Source organism: Triticum dicoccoides, chromosome 3B, assembly GCF_002162155.2.
Source record: "Triticum dicoccoides isolate Atlit2015 ecotype Zavitan chromosome 3B, WEW_v2.0, whole genome shotgun sequence".
NCBI classification, from domain to species: domain Eukaryota; kingdom Viridiplantae; phylum Streptophyta; class Magnoliopsida; order Poales; family Poaceae; genus Triticum; species Triticum dicoccoides.
In genome coordinates, this window is record NC_041385.1 from 461,033,728 (window position 1) to 461,060,683 (window position 26,956).

The window sequence follows — 26,956 nt, forward strand, 5'->3', positions numbered from 1 at the left end:
CGCGCCCTCGCACCGGCCACGCCCGCTCGTCGCGCCCGCGCATTGGGCGCCTCCCCTGCTCGCCCCTCACGCGGGATCCCAACCGCGCCTAACCGCGCCCGCAGTCGTCCACTGCTGCGGCGGCCGCTGCCGCCCATGGCCACTCCGGCCACTGACCTCGCCGCGGCCATGACACCCTCGTTGGCCGGCTCTGTGACCGCCGGCACCCGCAGCGCCCAGTCGGGCGCCCGGCGCCCGCCCACCCGGGGCTCTGCCCCGTTTCACCGGCGCCCGAATCCACTAAGCCCTATGGGCCTATGACAAACGGGGCCCACGCCCAGAACGAAAAAAAAAGATTTAAAAAAATAGATAAGTAAATAATTAAAATATTAATTAGTTAATTAATTAAAGAATTAATTAACTTAATTAATCCTAGTAGATTAACCTAATCACTAAGTTTAGTTAATTAATCTGTTAGGTTAGTTAACAGTCAATGGCAGCTGGGCCCCACACGTCAGATTGACTCAGTCAACAGTCTGTTGACTGCTGACGTCAGCATGACATCATGCTGATGTCATTAATTTATTTTCGAATTAATTTAAATAATTAATTAAATACCAGAAATTAATAAAATCTTTAGAAAATCATATCTTTTAATCCGTAACTCGGATTAAAATATTTTCAACATGAAAGTTGCTCAGAACGACGAGACGAATCCGGATACGCAGCCTGTTCGTCCACCACGCCCCCCTAACCTATCGAACTCGCAACTTTCCCCCTCCGGCTCCTCTGCCCGAAAACACGAAACACCGGGGATATTTTTCCGGATGTTTTCCCCCTTCGTCGGTATCACCTACTACCGGGATTGGGCACACCTAGCATCGTTACTTGTCATGTCATGCATCGATATGCATTTGTTTGCATTGTATTCATTGTTTCTTCCCCCTCTTCCCTCCGGTAGACTACGAGACCGACGCTGCTGCTGCCCAGTTCGACTACGGAGTTGACGACCCCTCCTTCTTGCCAGAGCAACCAGGCAAGCCCCCCCCCCCTTGATCACCAGATATCGCCTATTCTACTCTATACTACTTGCATTAGAGTAGTGTAGCATGTTACTGCTTTCCGTTATACCTATCCTGATGCATAGCCTGTCCTTGTTACTACTGTTGATACCTTTACCTGCAATCCTATATGCTTAGTATAGGATGCTAGAGTTCCATCAGTGGCCCTACATTCTTGTCCGTCTGCCGTGCTATACTATCGGGCCGTGATCACTCGGGAGGTGATCACGGGTATACACTATATACTTTATACATGATACATGTGGAGACTAAAGTCGGGTCGGCTGGTGGAGCACCCGCGAGTGGATCTTTGTGGCGGAGCGACAGGGCAGGTTGAGACCACCTAGGAGAGAGGTGGGCCTGGCCCTGTTCGGCGTTCGCGGACACTTAACACGCTTAACGAGATCTTGGTATTTGATCTGAGTTGGCTACGAGCCTATACGCACTAACCATCTACGCGGGAGTAGTTATGGGTATCCCGACGTCGTGGTATCAGCCGAAGCACTTCAGACGTCAGCGACGGAGCGGCGCGCGCCGGATTGGACTGGAACGCCACTAGGCTAGGTCTGCTTCCGGCCGCCCACGCAACGTGCAGGTGTGCTCAGGGCGATGGGCCCAGACCCCTGCGCGCTTAGGTTTAGACCGGCGTGTTGGCCTCTCTGTTGTGCCTAGGTGGGGCTGCGACGTGTTGATCTTCCGCGGCCGGGCATGACCCAGGAAAGTGTGTCCGGCCAAATGGGATCAAGCGTGCTGGGTAAGTTGGTGCACCCCTGCAGGGAAGTTAATCTATTCGAATAGCCGTGATCTTCGGTAACAGGACGACTTGGAGTTGTACCTTGACCTTATGACAACTAGAATCGGATACTTAATAAAACACACCCTTCCAAGTTCCACAGACAACCCGGTGATCGCTTTTCCACAGGGCGACGAGGGGAGGATCGCCGGGTAGGGTTATGCTATGCGATGCTACTGGAGATGCTACTTGGAGATGCTACTTGGAGATGCTACTTGGAGGACTTCAATCTACTCTCTTCTACATGCTGCAAGACGGAGGCTGCCAGAAGCGTAGTCTTCGACAGGATTAGCTATCCCCCTCTTATTCTGGCATTCTGCAGTTCAGTCCACTGATATGGCCCTTTACACATATACCCATGCATATGTAGTGTAGCTCCTTGCTTGCGAGTACTTTGGATGAGTACTCACGGTTGCTTTTCTCCCTCTTTCCCCCCTTTCCTTTCTTTCTGGTTGTCGCAACTAGATGCTGGAGTCCAGGAGCCAGACACCACCGTCGACGATGACTCCTACTACGCTGGAGGTGCCTACTACTACGTGCAGCCCACTGACGACGACCAGGAGTAGTTAGGAGGATCCCAGGCAGGAGGCCTGCGCCTCTTTCGATCTGTATTCCAGTTTGTGCTAGCCATCTTATGGCAGACTTGTTTAACTTATGTCTGTACTCAGATATTGTTGCTTCCGCTGACTCGTCTATGATCGAGCACTTGTATTCGAGCCCTCGAGGCCCCTGGCTTGTATTATGATGCTTGTATGACTTATTTATGTTTTAGAGTTGTGTTGTGATATCTTCCCGTGAGTCCCTGATCTTGATGGTACACATTTGCGTGCATGATTAGTGCACGATTGAATCGGGGGCGTCACAACACCCAAAGTGTTCCTCCGGCAAACGGCAGTTGCATAATCTCATAGTTACAGGAACATGTATAAGTCATGAAGAAAGCAATAGCAACATACTAAACGATCTAGTGCTAGGCTAACAGAATGGGTCATGTCAATCACATCATTCTCCTAATGATGTGATCCCGTTAATCAAATGACAACTCATGTCTATGGCTAGGAAACTTAACCATCTTTGATTCACGAGCTAGTCAAGTAAAGGCATACTAGTGACATTATGTTTATCTATGTATTACACATGTATTATGTTTTCGGTTAATACAATTCTAGCATGAATAATAAACATTTATCATGAAATAAGGAAATAAATAATAACTTTATTATTGCCTCTAGGGCATATTTCCTTCAGGGAGGCGCACCTAGGGGGTAGGGCGCGCCTCCCTGCCTCATGGCTTCCTCGTTGCCTCCGTGACGTCTACTCCAAGTCTCCTGGATTGCTTCCGTTCCAAAAATAACTCCCCAAAGGTTTCATTTTGTTTGGACTCCGTTTGATATTCCTTTTCTGCGAAACACTGAAATAGGCAGAAAACAACAATATGGGCTGGGCCTCCGGTTAATAGGTTAGTCTCAAAAATAATATAGAAGTGTATAGTAAAGCCCATTCAACATCCAAAACAGATAGTATAATAGCATGAATACTTCATAATTATAGATACATTGAAGATGTATCACCTTCCTCCCACCCTCGTAGTGCACAAGTAATATATATGGAAAAAACCATAGGATCTTAACAGTAATTAGCCTAATTATTACATACTAAACATCAGGCACAAAGATATGGAAAGCCCGACAAGATTGATAATGCCCTCAAACATCTCCACCATATTTGGTAGAAGTACGTATTTAAGTAGTACGTACGTTTCTGTTATAGGGTTGGTCATTCACGAACACCCCTGCCTCAAGTGCTCACCGTCAAGCACAGACGAGAGATCATTGGGCCATCCTGCTGGGAGATCGCCTGTAGTAGCAATCGCGAGTGTATTGTCAACCACGCCCATCACGGTCTATCCTTGCATGGAGGTCACATGAGTTTATCATCGACCTGCCAGCCTCGCCTTGATCGCTCGGAGGTGAGTTCACCATTTGGCAAAGCCATCTGTTTCTCCGATGATGTGCCATCTTTCTTGTGGATCTTCAGTCCTGATATATGCATTATTAGTTTATTTTGTTTGCAAAAGAGAAAAGACGATGCATGACGAATTACTACTAAAAACGATTATCATAGTTTATGCAATTCATAGGCCACATAGGTTGTAATTACATGAAATTGCTTATCAAGTAATACTATGCCATGTCTTAATTTGAATAAATTTCAAGAATGAAGCACAACAGTCACCTGCATATGAATTCGGGTGGTCTCAAGGAACATTCAACTTGTGCAATAAGAATGCAACCTCACCAAGCAAACTTGTAGAAATTCACTAAATTTAGCCATTCATGTCTGATGAAGACAATAATGTGTGCATGGAGGAGAAACTGCTATGTAGGTTATTATTATTTCTTTTTATTTGTTTATGAACCATGGTGTTGAAGGTTCAAAGGGCTTTAATCATTATCCCTTCACCATTTACTGCTAAAGTATTTTACTTTACCCTTTTTGTCTGAATTCTCTCTCATAACATCTTTATTGCCTAAAATCATAGCACCAACTATTTTACTTTGTTTATGAACCACGGTGCTGAAGGTTCAAAGGTCGTTAATCATTAACCATCCAACATTTGCTTATAAGATGTCGAAGGATAAGGGGAAAAGATGTGTAATCTCTATAGTTGACCATCTTGTAATCTTAACTGTTGTTGTGGAACAGCCATATGGAATGTTCATATGTGAACCTGAGAGGATCGAGAAGAGGTGTCTAGGGGGGGGGCGTGATTAGACACTAAGTGCTAAAAGTAGCAGTTTTTAATTTCTCTAAGTTTAAGTGGAGTTTAGGCACAAGTTTAACAAACACAATACATATCAAGCAAGCATGCAAAGAGTATATGAGCAGCGAAAAGTAAAGCATGCAACTTGCAAGAATGTAAAGGGAAGGGTTTGGAGTGTTCAAACGCAATTTGGAGACACGGTGATTTTTGAGCCGTGGTTCCGATAGGTGGTGCTATCGTACATCCACGTTGATGGAGACTTCAACCCACGAAGGGTAACGGCCGCGCGAGTCCACGGAGGGCTCCACCCAAGAATGGTCCACGAAGAAGCAACATGTCTATCCCACCATGGTCGTCGCCCACGAAGGACTTGCCTCACTAGCGGTAGATCTTCACGAAGTAGGCGATCTCCTTGCCCTTACAAACTCCTTGGTTCAACTCCACAATCTTGTCGGAGGCTCCCAAGTGACACCTAGCCAATCTAGGAGACACCACTCTCCATGAAGTAACAAATGGCGTGTTGATGATGAACTCCTTGCTCTTGTGCTTCAAATGATAGTCTCCCCAACACTCAACTCTCTCTCACAGGATTTGGATTTTGTGGAAAGAAGATTTGAGTGGAAAGCAACTTGGGGAAGGCTAGAGATCAAGATTCATATGGTAGGAATGGAATATCTTGGTCTCAACACATGAGTAGGTGGTTCTCTCTCAGAAATGGTAAGTTGGAACTATAGGTTTGTTCTAATGGCTCTCTCCACGAATGAAGAGGAGGTGGAGGGATATATATAGCCTCCACACAAAATCTAAACGTTACACACAATTTACCAATCTCGGTGGGACCGAATCAAGAAACTCGGTCTGACCGATTCAGTAAACCTAGTGACCATTAGGGTTTTCGGTGGGACCGACATGCAACTCGGTAGGACCAATATGGTTAGGGTTACGACATAAAGTAATCTTGGTGAGACCAATTACACAAACTCGGTAAGACCGATTTTGGTAATAAGCTAACCAGAGAGTTGGTCAGGTAAACTCGGTGGAACCGGTTCGCTCATTTCGGTGGGACGGAAATGTTACGAAAGGGAAACAGAGAGTTTACATTGCATTCTCGGTAGGACCGATTACACAAACTCGGTAAGACCGATTTTGGTAATGGACATACACAGAGAGATTGCAATCCCATCTCAGTGAGACCGAGATCCCTATCAGTGAGACCGATTTGCCTAGGGTTTGTGGCAATGGCTATGACATCTCAACTCGGTGGCGCCGGATAGAAAGAATCGGTGGGGCCGAGTTGGACTTTAGGTTTAGGTCATATGTGGATGTGGAAAAGTAGTTGAGGGTTTTGGAGCATATCACTAAGCACTATGAAGCAAGAACCTCATTAAGCAACACCTCATCCCTCCTTGATAGTATTGGCTTTTCCTATAGACTCAATATGATCTTGGATCACTAAAATATAAAATGTAGAGTCTTGAGCTTGAAGCTTGAGCCAATCCTTTGTCCTTAGCATCTTGAAGGGATTCCACATCCTTTAGTCCATGCCACTTCATTGTTGAACTTATCTGAAATATACTAGGTAAAGGTGTTAGTCCAACAAGAGATATGTTGACACTAATTACCAAAATCACCTAGGGAGCACTTGTGCTTTCAGAACCGTCCACCCAATTTGCTACAATGCTTCCCGCATCCAGTACCATGATAGCAATTGAGCCAGGGGAGCATGTGGGAACATCAAATGGTATTTACCCTTTCACACGGCGGTTTTACAATTGAAGTATGGTCATCATCTAGATTTATTAAGTCTAACCATGTGCTGGGTATATTGCTTCAAATGTGGGTCTTGAATTTTAACAAATTACACACTGGCCATGCAGAAAACCCTACAAAAACTCAAGGAACACCGAGTGGTGCTAAACGTATTGCTTCCAATGCAAGCGTTAAAGAAGACAAAAATCAACGAAGACGGAATCGTGATAAAGCAAGGAGAGATAGCCTAAAACCTAAGCAAAGAGAGGAAATGAATGCACGTCGAAGAGCGTCTAGAAAAATAAAACTAATGAAGATAGGAATGCGAGCCAAAGGGTTGCGAGACAAAATCTGACAACCAAGGAGAGGCTAGAGATGAACGCTCGTAGAAGGGCGGCGAGTAAAAATATACCAATTGAGCAGAGGCAAGAGATGAACGCCCGTCAAAGGGCACGCAGGCAGAGCATACCACCGGATAAAAGGAAGGCATTGCGGGCTCAGCAAACGCAGACCTTGCAGCTAAGCGGAAGACCCCATGCGCTGAATTCATCGCAATGCCTTGCCCAGATGCATATCTCTAATGAATGGCCATGTCATGTTACTGGAGTTTTCACGTGTCCAGTCTATATTTGTCAGATACTTCTTAATCATGCTTTGCAGAATTCAGTTCTAGATTGCTATCAGTCCCCTATGGAGGCGACTATTAAATGAAAGGTATACATATGTACTTGCAGATAAAGTTATATGAACATTGAACCATGAATTAATTCCTCGGCATATGCATTTTTTAGTTAGCTACATGATATACAGGATAGTGTTAGCGGATACTATACAATATAGCATTTTAAGTAGTGCACTTTGTTTATAGCATGCTAATCAGTCTCGATCTTACTGAATTAGAATAACTACAAATATAGAACTCATGCTTCATATTTTTGTTAAGAAATGATGTCGTATTAAATTCAATTCCAAAGTTCTTTTTATACATAATTTTGTCACATACTTCATAGATTTTATTATTTTGAAAAGTAAACTGAGAACACTCTTACATTTGTTCCTTTTCCAATAATTTTATTTGTTTTTAACTACATGCTTATACATTTGTTTTAATGAGGTTTTCGCGGCAATGCGCAAGACATCATCTATGTTATTTTGTTTTTTTGCTTAGTAATAAGATTATAAACTTAATGAGAGTGCATGCTAGCGCTATCTTATCAGTGAAGTAATTACAACCCAGAATACAATGTTTATGAACAAAATTTTAGAATATGTTTTCAAATAAACAAGAATCAGATCCTGCACAACTCAACAAAATGGAAACTCTAACAACCAAACTCAAGTAGCAGCAACAGCAGCATGCATCATCTACAAACAGAAGTGCAAGCCCTACATGCATAAACACATACTCCTAAACTTTCAGATGTTATTTTTATACTCCATTTGTACTCACCTACTCCTATGATCATGTTTAATCATGGAGTACTGTAAATCATTTAATCTTGTTTAATCATGTAAATTTACCCACCTACTGTAACCCATTTAATCATGTTTATACTCATCTATATTGTACTCCATGTATGATCTATACTCCCTGTTTCAGCTATCAAAAAATTACAGTACTCCTGGGTGTTTTATACTACCTTCAGTCCATCCCCTAAGATCTGAGTCACAGGGATGTCGTGCTTTTTTCTACTCCAGCAGAAAAACTACTCCAACAAACTTGTAAGCTGGACGTCATGGTACATACGAATAGTCTATTCCATGACACGAGAGTAAAATCTTCCTATTACCAGTACATTATCCCATGATAGTATCAAAGTGGACTGCAACACACATGCCCAACAACTGAACAAGCACAAACAAATTACCCATGGCCATGAAACAAAGCAAGGTACTACAACCGCACAAGAGAGGGATCCAGAGGTAGGAGATGGACTCACCGGAGAGGAGGTTGTAGTCGACGCCACATACAACCGCCGCCGCCATTGAAAATATTGGCTACTAACTTGAATTAGAAGGCAGTGAGGGGATCCCTCCCCCTGGCATGAGCTTCGGATCGACGGTGTCACTTGTTCTTCCCTATTGAGGATCGACGATAATGGATAAGAGAAGGCATCATCAGCACACACACAAAATCCTATGAAAACTGAAATGGCCATGGGGGTGCTGCTGCTTACCCGAGGAGATGTTGAGGTGGAGAGGACGCGGCCGAGCAGAAGCACATGGAGGTCTCGATCTGGGAGGAAAGGGGGAGAGAAAGTGAGGATTAGCGGTGCAGCAATCCAAAGGAGATGGGTGAAGAGATGACCTTGAGGAGGGGAGCGAGCTCGGTCCATGGCGTGTGTGTGAGCAGAGGAAGGTCGATCCATGGTGTGATGAGAGGGGCGCTGAGCGAGGAAGAAGCAAAAGACCCCCTCTCCTCTCCTTTCCTCGCGCGCGAGCACGTCCGTCGAGGTAGAAGAAGCCCACCCTTCGACGATGGCGCTGGCGACCTTGGCGTGATGTTGGTCGCCGTTTGTGGTCGGATCTAGCCACCGCCTGGTCACTCGATCTCCCCCTTCACGACGACCTTGGCGTGATGAGGAGAGGGAAGGGGATGACAGGGGCTCGCTGTGAGAGACGAGGTCGCCGGTTGTGGCGGCTGTGGGGGCGAGGGTGGTGGGAGGGAGGGGGGTTGACACCGGCGAGATCAGGATTTGGATGGGAAGTGGAGAGAGTGAGGGGAACAGTAGACTAGTTTTTTTCTAGGAAGGGGACGAGAGAGTATTGCGTCCAGCTATGCGGCTGTGTGGGAGAGTAAGATGGATCGACAACGTTTCCTATCTCTATTTTTTAGGGAAGCAACGTTTCCTGTCAAAAAGTAAACATGCATATGAGAGGTATAATAGGAATAAATTAAGTAACATATGCATCACCCAGGGTGCAGAATAAGTTATTCTTCACCGGAGGTAATCTTACGATCGATTCCCAAATAAATTACGTTTAGAATATAAATAGTTACATGCATATTGATTCAATATGTAAAATTTGGTATTAAAAAAACAAAAATATATATTATAAGACCAGAAAAATCACATTTTATGTATGTTTTACACTCTGTTTTTACTTTCGTAATTTTATGTAACATAAAATATTTTTTACGGCAAGTACATACTTTCTTACGTTCTCTTTTTATGTATGAAGTAAGATAAAATTTATGAAACGTACAAATACGGTGCATTGATGATGTCAAAATAGAGAGGGGGTGAAGAATAACTATTTCTCACTCAGGATGACGAATAGCGCGACCTTATATATATATGTGTGTGTGTATGTGTGTGTGTGTGTGTAATATGGGTCATACAAATAAACACAAATTTGAGAGAAGAAACAGAATATACTTGGTTTATGTTGGACTTCTTGCATGTGTTTATCTTGTGTCAGACAATTTCTATTAGTCTATATAAACAAATTAAAGGTATTAAAGAAATTACAGATAACCGACTATTTTTATATAATAAAGGAAAATCGGTTGTTTGCTCCTAGAGAAATGCAACTTTTTTTATGGTCGCAATATACCATACCACAAAATGTAGAGATTCCCAAGACTAACCATCAACACGTGATTTAGAGCTGAGCGTACAATTTATTAAAATTAGGGTGCCACTAACTCTACGACAACACACTCGGCATCTCACTTAGTTGAAATCGGGCATTGCCCAATAAAAACTGGTGGATTCGGATGTCGGTTTGAAAATATCGACTGACAAAAAAGCACTCGGAATAAAGCAACCCGGCTAAAATTTCATTATATCTAGATGGCAACATTTATTTTCGTAGCAAAAACGTGTATCGCTCTTTCTTCCTATCAAACGAAGAGGCGATCTCCCAAGCGCACCGAGGGAGTTTCCCTGCCGCCGTTCTTCGGCGGCTCCCCTCCGCTAACGACCTCGGTCGTCGGTGGTGAGGGGGGTCACCGGATCAACACGTGTGGATAGTTTTAAATCAAAGTAGCTTAGTTTTTAGGCTGCTCATCGTCTTGCTTCGGCGGCGATGGTGGCGCTGAATAAAATTTCCTCAGATCCTACTCCGATCAGGTGATTGGTCCTATGGTTGGGGATGAATTTGGAATCCAGTCTGTTCAAGCAAGGATGATGTGGCGGCGGCATGCTCGTGGTGGACCTATTTTTTTTCATTTTATGCTTTGGCAAGACGGTAAATAACTAGTGAAGCCGGTTTGCACAGTGAGTATTCTCCTTTACACGTTTTAAGACCTTTCACGTGAATTATTCGTGCTAACTACACATTTCGCTTGTAGGATGGGTGTGAGTTGAGGAAATCATTTTTGTTATACTTGCTCAAACATCGCGCGAATGAAACTAAAGGCAACTTTCCTGATATTGAGTGAGAATTTCTTAAGAGCATCAAGTGGATCTTAATTTGTAATAGTTTTTTAGTTGGATCATCGCTTTATATGTATACATCGTGAATTTGCTTTTTTTATTATCAATTTACATTGCAACTGAAGTGTACTTCAGTTATTACCCAATCGTGCTCATGTTATTTTCTCTACATGTGAAATCTAACCTGCATTGTCTTTATATAACTCCAGCAAAATATATTTCAAAAGCCCGTGGCAACGCACGGTCATTCTACTAGTTTGGGCGTAATATTGGACATGAAGTTAAACAATTTGCAGTGGTTTTTCAGGCTGATTGTTGCTACGAAGAATGGAATGGTCATGCTATTGATAAAGAACACTCTCGGAAGTTGGATCTCTTCTTTTGTGCTATTATTGCTGAAATCAAAAGGCTCATTATAAGGAATTGTCATGTTTTGTGTACCTAGTAATAATGACACACATGGACGTGTGATGTTGAGTGATATTGATCCAATTTAATAATGGATGATATATGTTCTTTGGTGACAGGCAATTTTCTGGTTTAGGAGAGACCAAGACTGCCGAGAAAGAAAGAAGCCGAAGAGAGTTTGAATTTGTCGCTATTTAATGAAACCAGATGCCACCATGCTTAACACGTATTTCTGAATTAAAATAATAATTTGATAAATATGTATATTTCTATTATTTCATGGCAATGCATGGTCATCCGGCTTTTGCCCGTAGCAGGGGTTCTCGTAGTTGTAAATAGTAGTGGAGCAACCGCTTGAAGGAAGAAAAAAACCCGCAAAAAAGGAAAAACAATCGCCGAAACCAGTAACGGACCGGCCCACGGGGTGCGCCACATATGGGCTAGGCCCAGGTTCCCGGCCGGCCTGAACAGGCGAGAAGCTAGCTAGGGTTTCTCTTATTCGTGTATCATATATATAGCCGCCGCCGCCCGCGGCCTGTTCTTCATTCCCCCGTTCGCCGCAGAAAAATAGAGGAGGATTACTTGCTGATTTGCATCCAAGGAAAGATGCCGATGACGCAGCTCAAGAAGAGGAGAAGGGCGAATAAGCACGGTGCGGGGGCGATTACTGTCGCTCGCTCACGGAAGGAGAAGAAGGAGAAGGCATCTTCTGAGCCTAGCGAGACTACCTCGGCGAAGCAGCCGATATACCTGGTGGTGGAGCACGGGGACGAGGAGCCCACCCACTCCGTCATCGAGATCGCCGCGGGCGGCGCCTCACGCCGCCTGCGATCCAGCAGAAGCGGAATGTCCTTCACGGCGGTGGGGACGCCGTACGGTCCCCGAATCGTGGGCCTCGGCCTGGATCGAACCACCCTCTACGACCCTAAGTCCTCCACCGAGCACAGCCTCCCCCGCCTCGTCTACTCAAAGATGCATCCCGTCCTGATCACGCACGGCTGCAAGCTCTACGCCCTATCCCGCCGCCCCTCCGTCGTGCCGGGGCGGGACTTCATGCCCTGGTTCCATGTCCTCGACCTCAGCGACATCGGGGATGATCTCGGGTGGCGTGGACTGCCGCCACCGCCCATCTTCCCCTGTCGCATCAACCCGCTGGAGTACCGCGACCGGATCGAGGTTCGCGTCTCCTCCTATGCGGTTGTTGGCTCTCACATCCTGCTCTCTGTGCAACAAGAAAAGGGTACAGGTACTTGCTCCTTCGACGTGGACGCCGAGCAATGGGAGATGGTCGACGGCAAGAACCTGCCTTTCAGCGGCCAGGCGGTTCCTCTCGGAGGTCACCGCTTCGTTGCCCCCTCCAAAGAGAAGGGAGGCGCAGCTGCAGTGTACTACATTAAGGTCTTCCGGCCAGGAACTTCAGGCACGGGCAAAACAGAGCTATCAATTGTAGAGTTGCCGGTGATATCAAATGGCATTGTCCCGGGCCAGCTGCTGTGCTCCATGGGGAAGGGTAGATTCTCCTCTTTCGACATTCGATCCATTGATCCCGGTCCAGATGCCAAGCTGGACAAAGCAAAATTGTTCGTCGCACCTACTACGAGGTGGAGGTGGAGGGGGTTGTTTCTGGCAGCAATTCGGTTGTCATAGCAAAGCAGCAGAAGCAGATTTTCAATCTAGAAAACACATTAAGTCATTTGGCTTATCCTTCGCCGGTGGTTGCTGCATTAACCATGTAAGCACAACAGTTCTCCCATAATTTACTTTGTCTCAGCACTCGCTAACTTTTCTTTTGGTCACTTCTGCTCCTTATTAGCACCCTTGGATTGCATCCCTAGTTGCACAGTACGATAGGTTATACTAAATGGCCTTGTACCATAAGGCAGTATTGATCATACACATCGACTTGTTTGTTATTTGTTCAAACAAATGAACAAAAGCTTGATTAAAACTTTGGACACCTGAACTTTTGTAAGCTACTACATTTGAACTTTTTTTTTATTTGCCGACAAATGTCCACATGTGCTGCCTAAATTAATACTGTAAATCTTTTTGGGAAAGGGCTTGGAAAATTCTTTAGCGAGTATAGGCATATTTGATACGGAGTTCTATGCTTGTGCATAAGAAGCTAAAATGAGCCCTGTACTTATCTTGTATTACTGTTTGCCGTACATGATCACTGCTAATATGATTTAACAGCGCACAATGGCTAGATTTCTTTCTTTCTTTTCACTTCTTTGCTCTAACACCAGTGGCACATGTTAGTTTTTTTATGCCCACATATTATTATATATCCAGGCCATCATGTGTTTAATTAATTGGTTTGCATTTATCATGCCTCACCAGAAAAATGTCAATATGCCCTTTTGACTACCTATTGAAGAACTTTTGTTATGCTGAAGGCATCTGTAATGATCCAAGTTGGACAATATTTTGATATGTTTGTTTAGGAAGCTTTGAAAATATCAATTGGCATTGTTTATTTATTTTATAGTAAAATTTATGTGACTATTTAACCATCCTCACCAACTTGTGCTTGAGAGCCTGCAACAAGAAGCCCTGATGGTAGCTTTCCTGAAATCCTGCTTCTATTATTTGACTGTAACTATTACCATGGGTATATTTTCATGTCTGTGGAGTATGTGTCACTTGATGTCTTGGCCATGGTTGGTATTTGTTGTTTTTGACATTTAGTTACACTCTTTTAAGTATACGTGATACCATTCTCTTGATATGACTGGTGAATAGAATTGATTAAGTGGTAAGGACGTTGTTTGGTTAATTTAAAGTTTCTGAACTATTCATAGTGTAATTAACTTTCAGGGTGGCATGTGGGGTTGTTTACCAATCATTAGGGGTAATTGTTTGTTTTTGCCTTGATGGCTTAGTCTTCTAGACTGTACTACTGGCTTGGCAGTCTCTGTAAACAAGCTTTTGACTGGCTCCTTGTTTTGCTGCTTCTCAGGGGAGTAGAGTGATGACGATCAAGTCGGTGGCAAGGCCAAGCTGTATTTCTGGTGGGAGTTTCAGTTACGAATCCTGTAGATTTGATGAATGAAACATGCATGATGAGAATCTGGTTTTGCCAAGTAAATTCGACCGGGCTGGAACTAGACAATTTCTGCTGTTTGCTCTCTTGATGACAGTGGCTCAATGAGCTGCGTGATGAACAATGGAATCAAGTTTGTTTCTCTTTCCATGTAAGGGTTTATACTTAATCTCTTGATTCCTAATCATAGTGGTCTATGGGCTAATATGGACGGCACGCCTAGGCGATCCAATTTAGAGACACTGATGCACGTGCACGCACGTCTGAAATCAACATATGTGAATTTAAGTGGAATGCACACAAGTACAAAATTGAGTTTGTATGTTGCCAAAAAGGTAAAACAATGCGCTTATTATGAGTCAAAATATAAATAATTGCACTCAAATTCTGAAAACTTCCATTTTAGGAAATATCATGGTATAGCTCACACACAAGATTTATATAAAAAGCGAACCAACCTGTGGTTGGATGGTTAGAGGGACTGGTATTCCCAGTCCGAGTTCAAATCCTGGTGCGCGCATTTATTCTTGGATTTATTTCAGAATTTCTGGTGATGCGCTTTCAGTGAAGGAAGACGTTCCCGTCGATGATGATGTGCCTATAGTGACTTTGTAAATTTTAAGATGATATGCCGGTTCAGTCTTTCAGAGGTAAGTGTAAGTGTAGGGTTTGCATACGTGCGTTCATAGGGGTGGGTGAATGCGCGTGTACATGAGCGCTTGCGTCTGTACTGTGTTAGAGAAGATTTATATATAAAAAATCTTCAACCTTCCACATTTCGTCTTAGTATTGGTTTCATTCAAATACTGCTATAATAAACTAGTACACACTCTAAAGAAAGTTCATACTTTTGCCGTTAAGATACTCATTTTTTTTTATCCTAAAGCACAGACATGGTTCCACCACTGCAAACACCTAGCCGTGGAGTGTCAGTGTCACAACTTTAAGGGTCTAGGCCTGACAACTGCAAACACCAAGCCGTGGAGTGTCAGTGTCACAACTTTAAGGGTCTAGTGTCACAACTTTAAGGGTCTAGGCCTGACAACTGCAAACACCAAGCCGTGGAGTGTCAGTGTCACAACTTTAAGGGTCTAGGCCTGACACAAGCTGAAAGTGCAAGTAATCCCTGGATTGTTTTGGTAATTCATAACAACATATACATCATCATTGAACTGATGCTTATTCAAAGAATATTTCAGGAAAGCTTAATTAGGTATGGCAATGAGATGTGATTATGGAGCCCTCAAAATGCAAAGGAAAGCCAATAGTATTAAAAGGGGATGGAATTTTGATCATGAGTCATTTGCTCAAGTGCTTAGAGATATTGCTTTAAAAACCCTCAACCACACCCTCACATTTTTATCTGACCAAAACATCAAAGTTAATCTCGGTTCGAAACAATTCTATCCGGACCCATCGAGATACATTTGATAGAGGCACTGCCTAAACCCTAGCGACTTGGTCTATCTCGGAATTTTCAAGTCGATTCGATCGGTGTCACCGAAGTGTGAAAACTGCTTAGGTCATCATCAATAAGTCCATCCAAGTTGTTTCATCTGGGCTCATCAAAATGCCTAAAGTTCAAACCTTTTACGCTAGTCAGTCTCACCGAGTAGTTTCACCTAGTCCCACCCAGCTGTGCATAAAGGTGTGTAACCGTTGGATTTTTTGCGATGGTTATATATACCCCACCCACACCACCTACTCTGAGAGAGGGCAACCTGGACGAAGCTACCACTTTCGTATCGTTTTTCTGAGAAAGAACCACTCACACTTGTGTTGAGATCAACGGATTCCACTCCAACCATTTGATCCTTAATTTCTAGCCCCCCTCAATTTGACGTCCACTCCAATCCTTTTCCCACCACCAAGCCAAATCTGTGACAGAGTGTTTGAGTGTTGAGGAGACTATCTTTTGAAGCACAAGAGCAAGGAGTTCATCATTAATAACAACATCTATTACCTTTTGGAGGGTGGTGTCTTCTAGATTGGTTAGGTGTCACTTGGGAACCTCCAAAGCTTGTGGAGTTGAACCAAAGAGTTTGTAAGGGCAAGGAGATCGCCTACTTCGTGAAGATTTATCCGAGTCAGTCTAGTCCTTCGTGGGCGTAAGCCATGATGGCATAGACAAAGTTGCTTTTTGTGGATCCTTAGTGGGTGGAGACCTCAGTGGACTCGTGCATCCGTTACCATCCGTGGGTCGAAGTCTCCGTCAACATGAATGTACGATAGCACCACCTATGGAAACCATGCCAAAAATCTTCGTGTCTTCATTGCGTTTGATTTATCCAATCCCCCGCTTTTACATTCATATGCAAAGTCTTTACTTTCCACTACCTACTATCTAGACTTGCATGTGTAGGGTGTTACTTGACTTGTGTGAATTGCTAAAATCTACCAAGAAATAAAATTTGGAAAATGCTAGATTTTTACTTGGTCAAGTAGTCTAATCCCCGTAGACCTACTTGGTATCAGAGGTTTGGTTTGCATTGCATTGATTTACGGAATCAATAACTCCCGAATGAACGGTATTTTAGAATTTGGGTCCGAATGTCCTTTCCACCGCTGGATTTGATTACAGATCTTAAAGCAGTGGACCCGAGCCACGTCAGCGAGCAACATCGTTCGGGGAAAACAGAAATTGTCGCGAACGACCCACACGCACCACTCACCTTCTTCTCACTCATGTCGCTATCCCCTCATCCTCTTCCTTCCCCACACACAACCCGCGTCCGAATCATTCCTCTCCATCCCAGGCGGTTCTCCGGCGATGGCTGGCCCTGTTGCCAGCGGTGGAGGCAGCTGAGCTGGGTCCAACAGCCGGTAGCCTTGGAGGGGTCACCGCGGTGTGCGGCGGCTGCGCGTAATGGCCGGCGGCGTTCCCATTCGTCGCCATGCGAGGAGAGGAGGAGCTCATGCACTGCATCTGCGGCGCCGGCGGTGATCCCCATCGTCACCGTTGCGAGAGGAGCCCCCTTAGGCTCCGGCGGCGATCCCCTTGGTCGCCGTGCGAGAGGAGTCTCCTTCGGCTCCGGCGGCGATCCAACAAGCGACAACCATGGCGGGGTTGCAGGTGCGCGCGGCGCTGCTCGCGACGGCCGGCTACACCGCGGATTTCGTCCTGGAGCTCCATCTCCACCGTTTTTGCCTCGCACAAGCATGACGCGCCGGGACTGTCGTGGTTTCGTGCATCGACAGTTGACTGCAGTCAATGGGCCAGTGCCCTCCACCGGAGGAGCTGATAGTGCTCGCGTAGGCGGCGTGCTAGAGGAGGAGCTGCTGCTCGGACATGATCTTGAGAGGTTGGCGGCTTCGTCTTCTGATTCCCACACAGTCGAGCGAACAGAAGCTGCGGCTGCTCCTGTGGTATGCATGCTATCTCCGTTTTTTGTGATTGCTTCTGTTTTCCCTCTATATCATATGCAGTGTTTTGCTTTGGTGATTGGACTAAGTTGCTATGAGTACCGAGTTCACACATCATCACGGCAATTTTTTAGAAATCTTTGTAATAGTTGCACACCATCACGACAATTTTATCTCTGTCCGTGTTCATGATGTCCATAAACGATGGCAAATTCATCTTTATTGCCATGGTAACTTTTGTGTAAACGTGAATCTATCACCATGGTTTAAAAGTATGTTTGAGTTTTGTATTTTTTGATTGACTAGTTTGGTTGCTGCTGCATTTTGTACTTGTGTAGCAACTTAGCAAATTGTCATCAATTTTTTGGCATCAACAAATTTTAGCTACCATCTTTTGTTTTAGTAAATAGTTGCCATGACAAATTTGCCTCATTTTTGCTATGAATTTTTTCAGGCCATGGGAAATTGATATTCACTTCTACTATGATTTTTCTCAGATTATGGTTTTCACTATGAATTGCTCAAAAGTAGGTATACATCACAGGGGGCGGCGGGCGCGATGCTTGGCTAGGTCCAGTCGATGGCAGGCAACGAGCTCGGAGGGCCGCGCGTGGAAGGCTGCACGAAGCTCGGGTGCGAGCTCAAGGGAGACGAGCTGCACGAGGCTCGGGTGTGTGAGGCGCTGCTCCTCTGGATCAGGACCGCGCAGCGTCAGGAAATAGGTTTTGAAGGTGAAATGCTTCCCTCTAAATGCTTCCGAACCATCCTGTACGTGAATGCCTACAATTACCAACCACACATGCATGAATGCCTGAAATTATCAGCATACAATTTTTTTGTCTCTAAGAATCATGTCAATGATTTCACAACATTTTACAGTCTATGTATTTTACAAATTAATTCAAGCGGTGGCATTGGTTACATATTTTATTTTTTAATTTATTTTTCTAAATGTTAAGAACATCCACAGCCTCTGTCATGCCCTTGTTTGGCAAATTTTACTCAATAGTTTTATTCACACGGCAAATTTTAGTTTATGTTGCCATGGCAAATTTTACTTTAAGTTGCCATGGCAAAAATGCTTTTATTCACACGACAATTTTTAGTTTATGTTGCCATGACAAATTTATTTTAAAGAGCATGGCAATTTTGTTTTAAATATGACGGCAAATTTACGTATCACGGCAGTACTTGTATAGCCATGACATTTTTTAATTTATTCCATGGTAAAATTAGTCCATTTTTTGTCATGGCAAATTTTTACTTCACTTTCGCCATGGCAAATTTAACACCATTTTTTGCCATGGCAAGAATACTTTTATTTCACATGGTAAATTTTAGTTTAAGTTGCCATGGCAATTTTAGTTTAAATATTATGGCAAATTTTACTATGTAGCATCTTAAATATAGTTGTGTAACCATGACATTTTTTAATTTAAACCTTTTTTGCCATGGCAAATTTTACTCCATTTTATGCCATGGCAAACTTTTTTAGTTAACATGTTCAAAAACATGCAAACTTGCCATGGCAAAGTTATAGATGTTTAAAAATATGGCAAACTTTGTAGATGTTAAAAAATATGGCAAATTTGCCATGGCATTTTAAAATATTCAAAAACATGAGAAACTAATGATGTTCAAAAACATGGCAACCTAAGATGTTCAAAAACATGGCAAACTTGCCATGGCATATAAAATCAGTATTGTTTATAAATGTATTTTTTTTCATGGCAACTAAATGCATTTTTGCCATGGTTCATTTTGTCTTTTTGCCATGTCCATCCAAAGAATGTTTGACATGAGTCATGACCATTAGTTTGAGAACACGACAAGTTTGTTCTTTCAAAATTGTTTTTTCCATGGCAAAAAGTTTTGATTCTTTGAAATTTGTTTTGCCATGGGGATTACATGTACGATATCTTTAGTTCATTAATAGTACATGGAAAAAACAATTTTTAGTTGCCATGACTTATTAGTTTCAAAACAACTTTTAGTTCATTAGTTCATTAATAGTACAAGGAATAAATTTGTTCTTTCAAAACAATTTTTACATCTACGAACATAACTTCTTTCTTTTTTTGTAAACTTCGTAGTGATGGCATCTTTTTGTACTGTAGAGATGTAGGTTGCCATGACTTATTCCTTTTTTGTACCATTTTTTAAAACATAAACTTGAACATGGAAATTTCTTTCATAGAATGGCAAAAGTCCATGGCAATTTTGCCGTGCAAAAGACTAGTGTTTATTAGTCACAGAAAAACTGAGCTTTTTACTAGTCATACATGGGCTTTATTTTTTGTTTTTCTTTTCACAAGAAAAAGGACTGTAAGGCCCGATGGGTGGGGCGTTCGGGCTGGGGCGTTCTCCTCCCGAACAAATTGTTCGGTCAATGCCCCTTCCATCCCGAACGAAACGTTCGGTCTGGGGTGCTCCCAGACCGAATGTTCGGTTGTTATCGACGTCCTTGATTTAACCACCGAGGAGAGTATGTCGTCTAGTGAGGGAAAATTATCACCGCAGAGGTCTATATTTTGATGGTACAAACTTTTCTAGTTGGAAGCTGTCAGTGTCAAAACCGACAGACCTTGCGGTAGGGGGTCCCGAGCTGTGGATCACAAATCGAGGGTAACAGGAATGAAGGAGACAATGTTTACCCAAGTTCGGGCCCTCTTGATGAAGGTAAAACCCTACGTCCTGCTCTTGTTTATACTGATGAAGATGTATCAAGTATAGAGTTGATTTACCTCAAGGTCGTAATGTGTGGTCTAACTCTAGGGCTAGGTGAATGATGTTGCGTTGATGTGTCCTCTACGGGCTAAATCCTATGGCTTATATACACGCCAGGGAGGGTATCTAGGGTTACAAGGTCGGTAGCTAGGAGCTAGGCGGCGACAGAGATCTTGGAGTATACGCCAAGTCTTCGGGAAAGGCAGTCTTGATCACGCCTCCCGCGTACGGCCTCCGGAGTCCATCTTAATCATGAATGAAGGCTCATCGGCCCAACCCCAGGAGAAACGGCCGACTAGGTTAGTACCCCCTTATCCAGGACACCGTCAGTAGCCCCCGAATTGGTCTTCTATGCCGAGGATGATCTGATCGATGCGCGACAAAGGAAATGGGTCCTTCGGGCAAGCCTTGTTGAGATCTGTGAAATCTCTGCAAAGTCTCCATTTCCCGTTAGCCTTACGCACAACTACTTGGTTTGCCAACCATGTCGGATGCAGTACTCCTGTGACCAGACCAGCTGCCTCAAGCTTCTTGATCTCTTCGACAATGAACTACTGCCTCTCCAAGGCCTACTTTCGAACTTTCTGCTTGACGAGTCGGGCATGTGGGCAGATAGCAAGGTGGTGCTTGATTACCTCCCTGGGAACACCGGGGATATAGGATGGTTGCCAGGCAAACACATCGATATTCGCCCGCAGGAAGGCAACGAGCGCGGTTTCCTATTTGTCATCAAGGGTGGCGCTGATGGTGAAGGTACCACCAACGCCAGCCAGCCCTGCCGGGACTTCCTTCACATGTGGTGCCGCGACCTTAGATCTCTTGCTATTGGAACTCTCCGGCAAGTCATCAACAGGCGCAGCGCACTCCGAAGAAGCACGCTTCCTGGATTCCTTGATGGCGTCCCTGCTATCCTTCTTCTTTCCTTTGCTTTCCTTGGCGGGAACTGTTGCTGCCGTGGCCTTTGCCGCGACTACGTCCAGGTACATCTTATCCACGCAAATGATGGCGCCCTTCTCGTCTGACGGGATGGAAATGACTCATACCGGCCCTGGCATCTTCAGGCTGTTGTAGGCATAATGGGATGCTGCCATGAATTTTGCCAGAGCTGGGCGTCCAAGAATCCCATTGTACGGCAGGGGGAGGTCGACCACACCAAACACGACCTTCTTAGTCTGATAGTTCAATTCTCCCTCAAATGTCACTCGCAACGTGATCTTTCCCTTAGGATGACTCCTGCCGGGATTAACTCCTTGAAATGTGCTTGTGACCTTCAGATCCTCCTCTGCTATCTGAAGCTTGCTGATAACCTTTGGGGAAATCAGATTCAACACGGCCCCGTCGTCTACCAACATCTTTGTGACTTTCGAATTGTTGGAGAGACCAACAATGGTAGACATCCTACCGCGGTGGTGCGGTCAGGATGGTCCTGTTCGCAAAGATAATGGACGTGCGTGACCATTTGAGCGGCTTCCGAGCCTTTGCTGCTGGCTCCACGACATTGACCTCTCGCGCCCACCGTTTAAGTTGGCGGTGAGAGGAGTGCAAAGATGCACCCCCGTCAATGCACAGGGCGTCAGTGGCCTTCTGAAACTCCTGCTCACTGGTTTCCTCTTCATCCCCTCCATCACTCTCATCATTGCAAACTTCCTTCTCTCGGCCCGTGGCGGGTTTTCCTTGGATCAGAAAGGCCTTGCCAGGACGATTTGCTTCACCGCCCCAGCCCTTACCACCAGCGCCATTCTGACCTTTTTCCTTGTCTCGCTTCTCATACTCAGCTCTTTGCCTCTTGACTAGCTGCTCAACCTGATGACTCTTGGAGATCGTGACCCTTGGTCTGATGGATCTTGCAGTACGGGCCATCACCTTTCCCAGCCTTCTCGGCAGTCGCAGCCTCCCGGCAGTCAGCGCACACGGCAACCTCCTTGCCGGGGGCTTCGACTTTGGCCTTCGTGCCGGTACTGGGCGTGCCCGATCCTTCGACGATCATCACTGCCTTATCCTTGCGCCTCTGGTTGCGATTCTTGCTCTTCTTCTGACTGGTGGATTCATCGTCATCCTCTGAGTTGATGTTGATGCAATCCTATTCTCCGGGTAGTCTCCTTCCCTCCTCCATCCGAGCACACTTGTCCACCAAGGTGTAAATCTCCTTCACGGTATTGGGCAACCGCACATTCATCTTGGAACGAATCTTGTGGTTGCGCACATTGAACTGGAAGGCAACTATCACAGCCGCTGGATGGATATTTGGGATATTTCTGTGAGCTCTGCTGAATCTCCGCAAGTACTTGCGGAGGGTCCCTGCTTCTTTCTGCTGGAGAAGCTGCAAGTCGCTGGGCCGTCCTGGTTCTTGATGGCCGCTTGTGAAGGCGCCAAGGAACTCATGGCATAGGTCAGCCCATGACGAAGTGGAGTTCTCTGATAGGTGCATCAGCCAAGACCTCGCGTTGGACTTGAGTGCCAAAGGGAAGTAGTTGGCAAACACCTTCACATCTCTTCCTCCGGAGCCTGAACAGCGATGGTGTAGACGCTGAAGAACTCTGTCGGGTTCAGCCTTCCATCATACTTCTCTGGTATCTCTGGCTTGAACGCACGAGCAGATGGCCAACGGACTTGCTGCACCTCACGAGTAAAGGCAGGGCACCCAACCTCGAAAGGTAGGCACCCGCCGTCCTCGAGCGCAGACTCGTCGACGTCGGGACTATCGCACTCATTGGTCCGGTGATGGTTGTCGCGGCGTTGCTAGATGATGACGCACACGTCTCCCCTCCGCCTGACCTCCGGTGCTTGCCCTTGGCCTGGACACGCTCGAGGGTCAGAAGAGGCCATCGAGACGTCATCGAGTTCTTATTCTACCGCGCCCGTGCTGGTTCCCGCGGTGGGGATTACACCATGGAGGTGGCCCCTTCTGTACGGCCAGCAGCGCGAGCTGTTGTTGTTGCTTGGGGAGGCCGTGACGGACCAGCCCGCTGTGAGCCCCCAGCCTCGGCGAAGCCAATCAGACTCTGAATGGTGGCTCTCTACTCATCCATCCGATCGGCCGCCGGTGGAAACCTCAGCAGCAATTGGGCGCATGCCATAGCCTCCGTAGCGGTGCTCGGCATTGGCGATGATGATGTAGATCGTATTGTCGCCCGGCTTCTGACGGTGCCAGCGGCGACGGCGTCGCGCCCCGCTGCTGTGAGCCAGCCACTTGGATGGCACGGGGACGCAGTGAAGGCGCTTGAGGGCCAGCGAATCCATTGGGCACAACGACTGGGTCATCCCGTCCTAGGGAAGGTGCACGCCCTGCGTTTGCACCCGTGGCGGGGGCGGCTGGAGGGCGGCGATTCGCCCCAGTCCGAGTGTCACCACTGCGGTTGTGCCCTTCGGCGAGAGGAAGAGGTATAGTTGGAGCAACCTCTTCGCCCGTACCTTATTGAGCATGGCCCCTGGGGTGTTGCTGATGTTGCTCTCCTCCGGTGCCTCCCGCTCCTGTTTCGGTCGCGGAGGTGGTGACGCCGCCGCCTGCGTCGACCGCGTCCCCGGCAACGCCCACATCCTCGTGGGCCTCCGCATCCCCTGCGGCATCGGCGGCCGCGAGTGGCGGAGCCTTCGAGGTGGACGAGTGAGCTGTAGCACCGGGCTTCTTTTTGGGCACCATAGTCGACGGAGCCGCAAGATGGTGAAGATGGCGATGAAGATGACGCGCTGCTTACGCTCTCAGGTTCGCGCAAGTGATCCCCCTACCTGGCGCGCCAAAGATGTCGCGGGAAACCACATCCACCTATGGGACCAAGAGTCCCTTGCTGGTTCGGTGGGGGGATGTCACATTGCACAAAGAGCAGAGGGGCGTAGAGCAGCACAACAGAGATCACACGTGCAGTCTTTACCCAGGTTCAGGCCGCCATGAGGCGTAAAACCCTACTCCTGCTTTGGTGGATAATGGTGGAAAAATGGTGGTGAGCGCAACACGCTTTGCCTGACAGAGTTGCCTCGAGGCAAAATGGTTACGTGCGTATGAGTATGCGGGGGTGGATAAGCCAGCCAACCGACCAACCATTTCTACGGTTGCCTTGGGCCTCCTTTTATAGATAAAGGGGTCACCAAAGTGGCAAATCAGTCATTATGTACTGATTAGATAGCAAATTGTGCTATCATATATAACTCTGCAGGCTTGACAGAGCTCATGAAATGCATCGCTTAACGTCACATCATAGCTTGCCCGACAGGCCTTGCCGGGCTATTCTGCCAGCTTCCCACCTGCTCGCTCGACACGTCGCAGGACGGGTGTCATTTGGAGGCATTTTCTGTAGGAAGTGGCCCCATGTGGCAAATAGCAGCCACGTAGTCACTTTGGAGCTTGACACCGCACCGATCGACGACATGCGTTGTGGTGAGGTGGCTCGGTGAGGTGGTTCTGCCCTCGCGAGTCCCGGCACGCCTGTCGGGACGACCTGGAGGTTTGCTTCCGGGGGTGATCCCGTCCTTGCCAGGCTCGCCTGCCCGGCAAGGGAGGTTTCTTCCTTAGCGGTATCCCGCTTTCTGGCTGGTCTTAGTCTCCTTGTGCCGCATGTTGGTCCTTCGAGGAGCTGATTGCTTGCGCTGTTCTTGGTGCTGTAATCTTGTTCTCGTGCATGTGCATAGTCTGGGCAACGGACCCAGGGTTTGTTGCACCGACACAAAGTATGACTCTATATGAATGCCTCTGGTAGTGTACCAGGATGTGTAATGATCTAGCGTAACATGTATGAAAAACGATGAACGGTGGCTGAGCCACAACTGCTATGTCAGCTATATGATCATGCAAAGCAATATGACAATGAATGCTCAAGTTATCAAAACTGAAGCGGTGAAAGTTGCATGGCAATATATCTCGAAATGGCTATGGAAGGGCCATAATAGGTAGGTATGGTGGCTGTTTTCAGGAAGATATAATAAGGCTTATGTGTGATAGAGCGTATCATATCATAGGGTTTGGATGCACCTGCGAAGTTTGCACCGACTCTCGAGGTGAGAAAGGGCAATGCACGGTACCGTAGAGGCTAGCAAATTGCGGAAAGGTAAGAGTGCATATAATCCATGGACTTGCATTAGTTATAAAGAACCCATGTACTTATTGCAAAATTTATTAACCCTCGAAGCAAAGTACTACTACGCATGCCCCTAGGCGGATATATTGGTAGGAAAAGATCATCGCTCATTCCCGATCGCCACTCATAAGGAAGACAATCAATAATAAATCATGCTCCAACTTCATAGCATAATGAGAGATTATACATGCATGCTTCGGGAATCACAAACCTTAACACCAATATTCCTACTAACCACAACCGTTTACTAGTACCTCCCACATATTACCATCTCTATATCGCAAAACTATTGCAACGAATCAAACATATCATATTCAGTAATCCATAAGTTTTATGTAGGATTTTATGACTAACCATGCAATTGACCAATTCCTTTTGACTCCCTAAATAGATATAAGTGAAGCATGAGAGTTTAATTCTTTCTAAAAAAGATCATGCTCTAACAAATATAAATGAAGCAAAAGAGCAATCTACAAACAACGGTTTTCTATGTGAAGAGAAACAGGTAATCCAAACTTCAAATGATATAAGTGAAGCACATGAAGCATTCTATAAAGCCACACTTAAAAGATATAAGTGAAGTGCAATGAGCATTCAATAAATCAACCATGGACTATCTCATACCATCATGGTGCATAAAAGAAAAGTAAAAATTAAGAGCAAAAGGCGCTCCAAGATATACACATATCACGTGAACGAAACAAAGACGAAAACATACCGATACTTGTTGAAAAAAGATGGGATGCTTTCCGGGGCATCCCAGCCTTAGACGTTTGAGTCTCCTTTAATATTTACTTGGTGTCGGGGATATACCCCGCGGTGTAACCCGGTCGGAGATATGACTCGGCTGGGACTTGATGTTTCATTGGTGACTCGACAGACTATAAGCCGGCGAGAACAGTTAAGCAGGTTAACCTGGCAGACACAATCATGTAACCCGGCAGACATAGTCATGTAACCCGGCAGGCACAGTCATGTAACCAGGCAGACGTTAAGCCAGACGGTAAGCCAGATGGTAAGTCAGATCGTAAGCCAGACCGTAAGCCAGATCGTAAGTCAGACCGTAAGTCAGATTGTAAGCCAGATTGTAAGAAGCCCAAGACGTTAAAGAAGCCCGTGATGAGAAGTCGGAATAGTTTAAGTCTTAGTCCGAGATAGACTCTACATGTAACCCGCCCCTCCAACTTATATAAGGAGGGGCAGGGCTCCCCAAGAGGGACAGGCAAGAAGAAACAATCTCTAGGGCTAGACACAAAGAGCCGGCTTACCGGCGACTCCCTCATGATCATACCTAGACACAAACAACATGTAGGGTTATTACTGGATGATGTTTCCCGGGGCCCGAAGCTGTCTAAATCCTTGTTTTATGTTGCGTTTCTTGATTTCGCCCAACCCCTCTCAAGCTACCACATAAATGCGTTGGTCTCGCGACTAAGTCCTGACACTAAGTACATCTGCCCTGACAATTCCACGACAGTTGGCACCCATCGTGGGGCTCGCGCACGGTGGTGTTGAGTTCTTGGAGGGATCCCAATTAAGATTTTGAGAAGTTTGCCAAATTTCCAGATGAAAAAAGTCAGCTTTGAAAGGATCTACATCAGCTTTGATTAAGATT

The 26,956-nt window shown here is 45.7% G+C and overlaps 1 protein-coding gene, 1 long non-coding RNA gene and 1 pseudogene across 4 annotated transcripts; 2 read left to right on the top strand and 1 right to left on the bottom strand.

Annotated features, from left to right (window-relative positions):
* Positions 1-3,319: 3,319 nt before the first annotated feature.
* LOC119276521 lies at positions 3,320-9,106 on the bottom strand. The gene is made up of 4 exons (XR_005136649.1): positions 8,655-9,106; positions 8,524-8,582; positions 8,287-8,425; positions 3,320-3,872 (listed from the first exon to the last, which is right to left on the bottom strand). It is a non-coding gene; the product is annotated as an uncharacterized LOC119276521 (long non-coding RNA).
* A 2,575-nt stretch (positions 9,107-11,681) lies between these two features.
* LOC119276522 lies at positions 11,682-14,387 on the top strand (annotated as a pseudogene).
* Positions 14,388-16,863: 2,476 nt separating this feature from the next.
* On the top strand, positions 16,864-18,468 carry LOC119281391. Of its 3 annotated transcripts, none has more exons than XM_037561908.1 (2): positions 16,864-17,548; positions 18,074-18,468. In XM_037561908.1, the coding sequence occupies exons 1-2, from the start codon at positions 16,868-16,870 to the stop codon at positions 18,074-18,076; spliced, it is 684 nt and encodes a 227-aa protein (XP_037417805.1). In that variant the 5' UTR covers positions 16,864-16,867; the 3' UTR covers positions 18,077-18,468. The 3 variants fall into 3 exon arrangements, with proteins under 3 accessions (XP_037417805.1, XP_037417803.1, XP_037417804.1); XM_037561906.1 differs by having other exon boundaries at positions 18,077-18,468; XM_037561907.1 differs by having other exon boundaries at positions 18,090-18,468.
* The last annotated feature ends 8,488 nt before the right edge of the window (positions 18,469-26,956 follow it).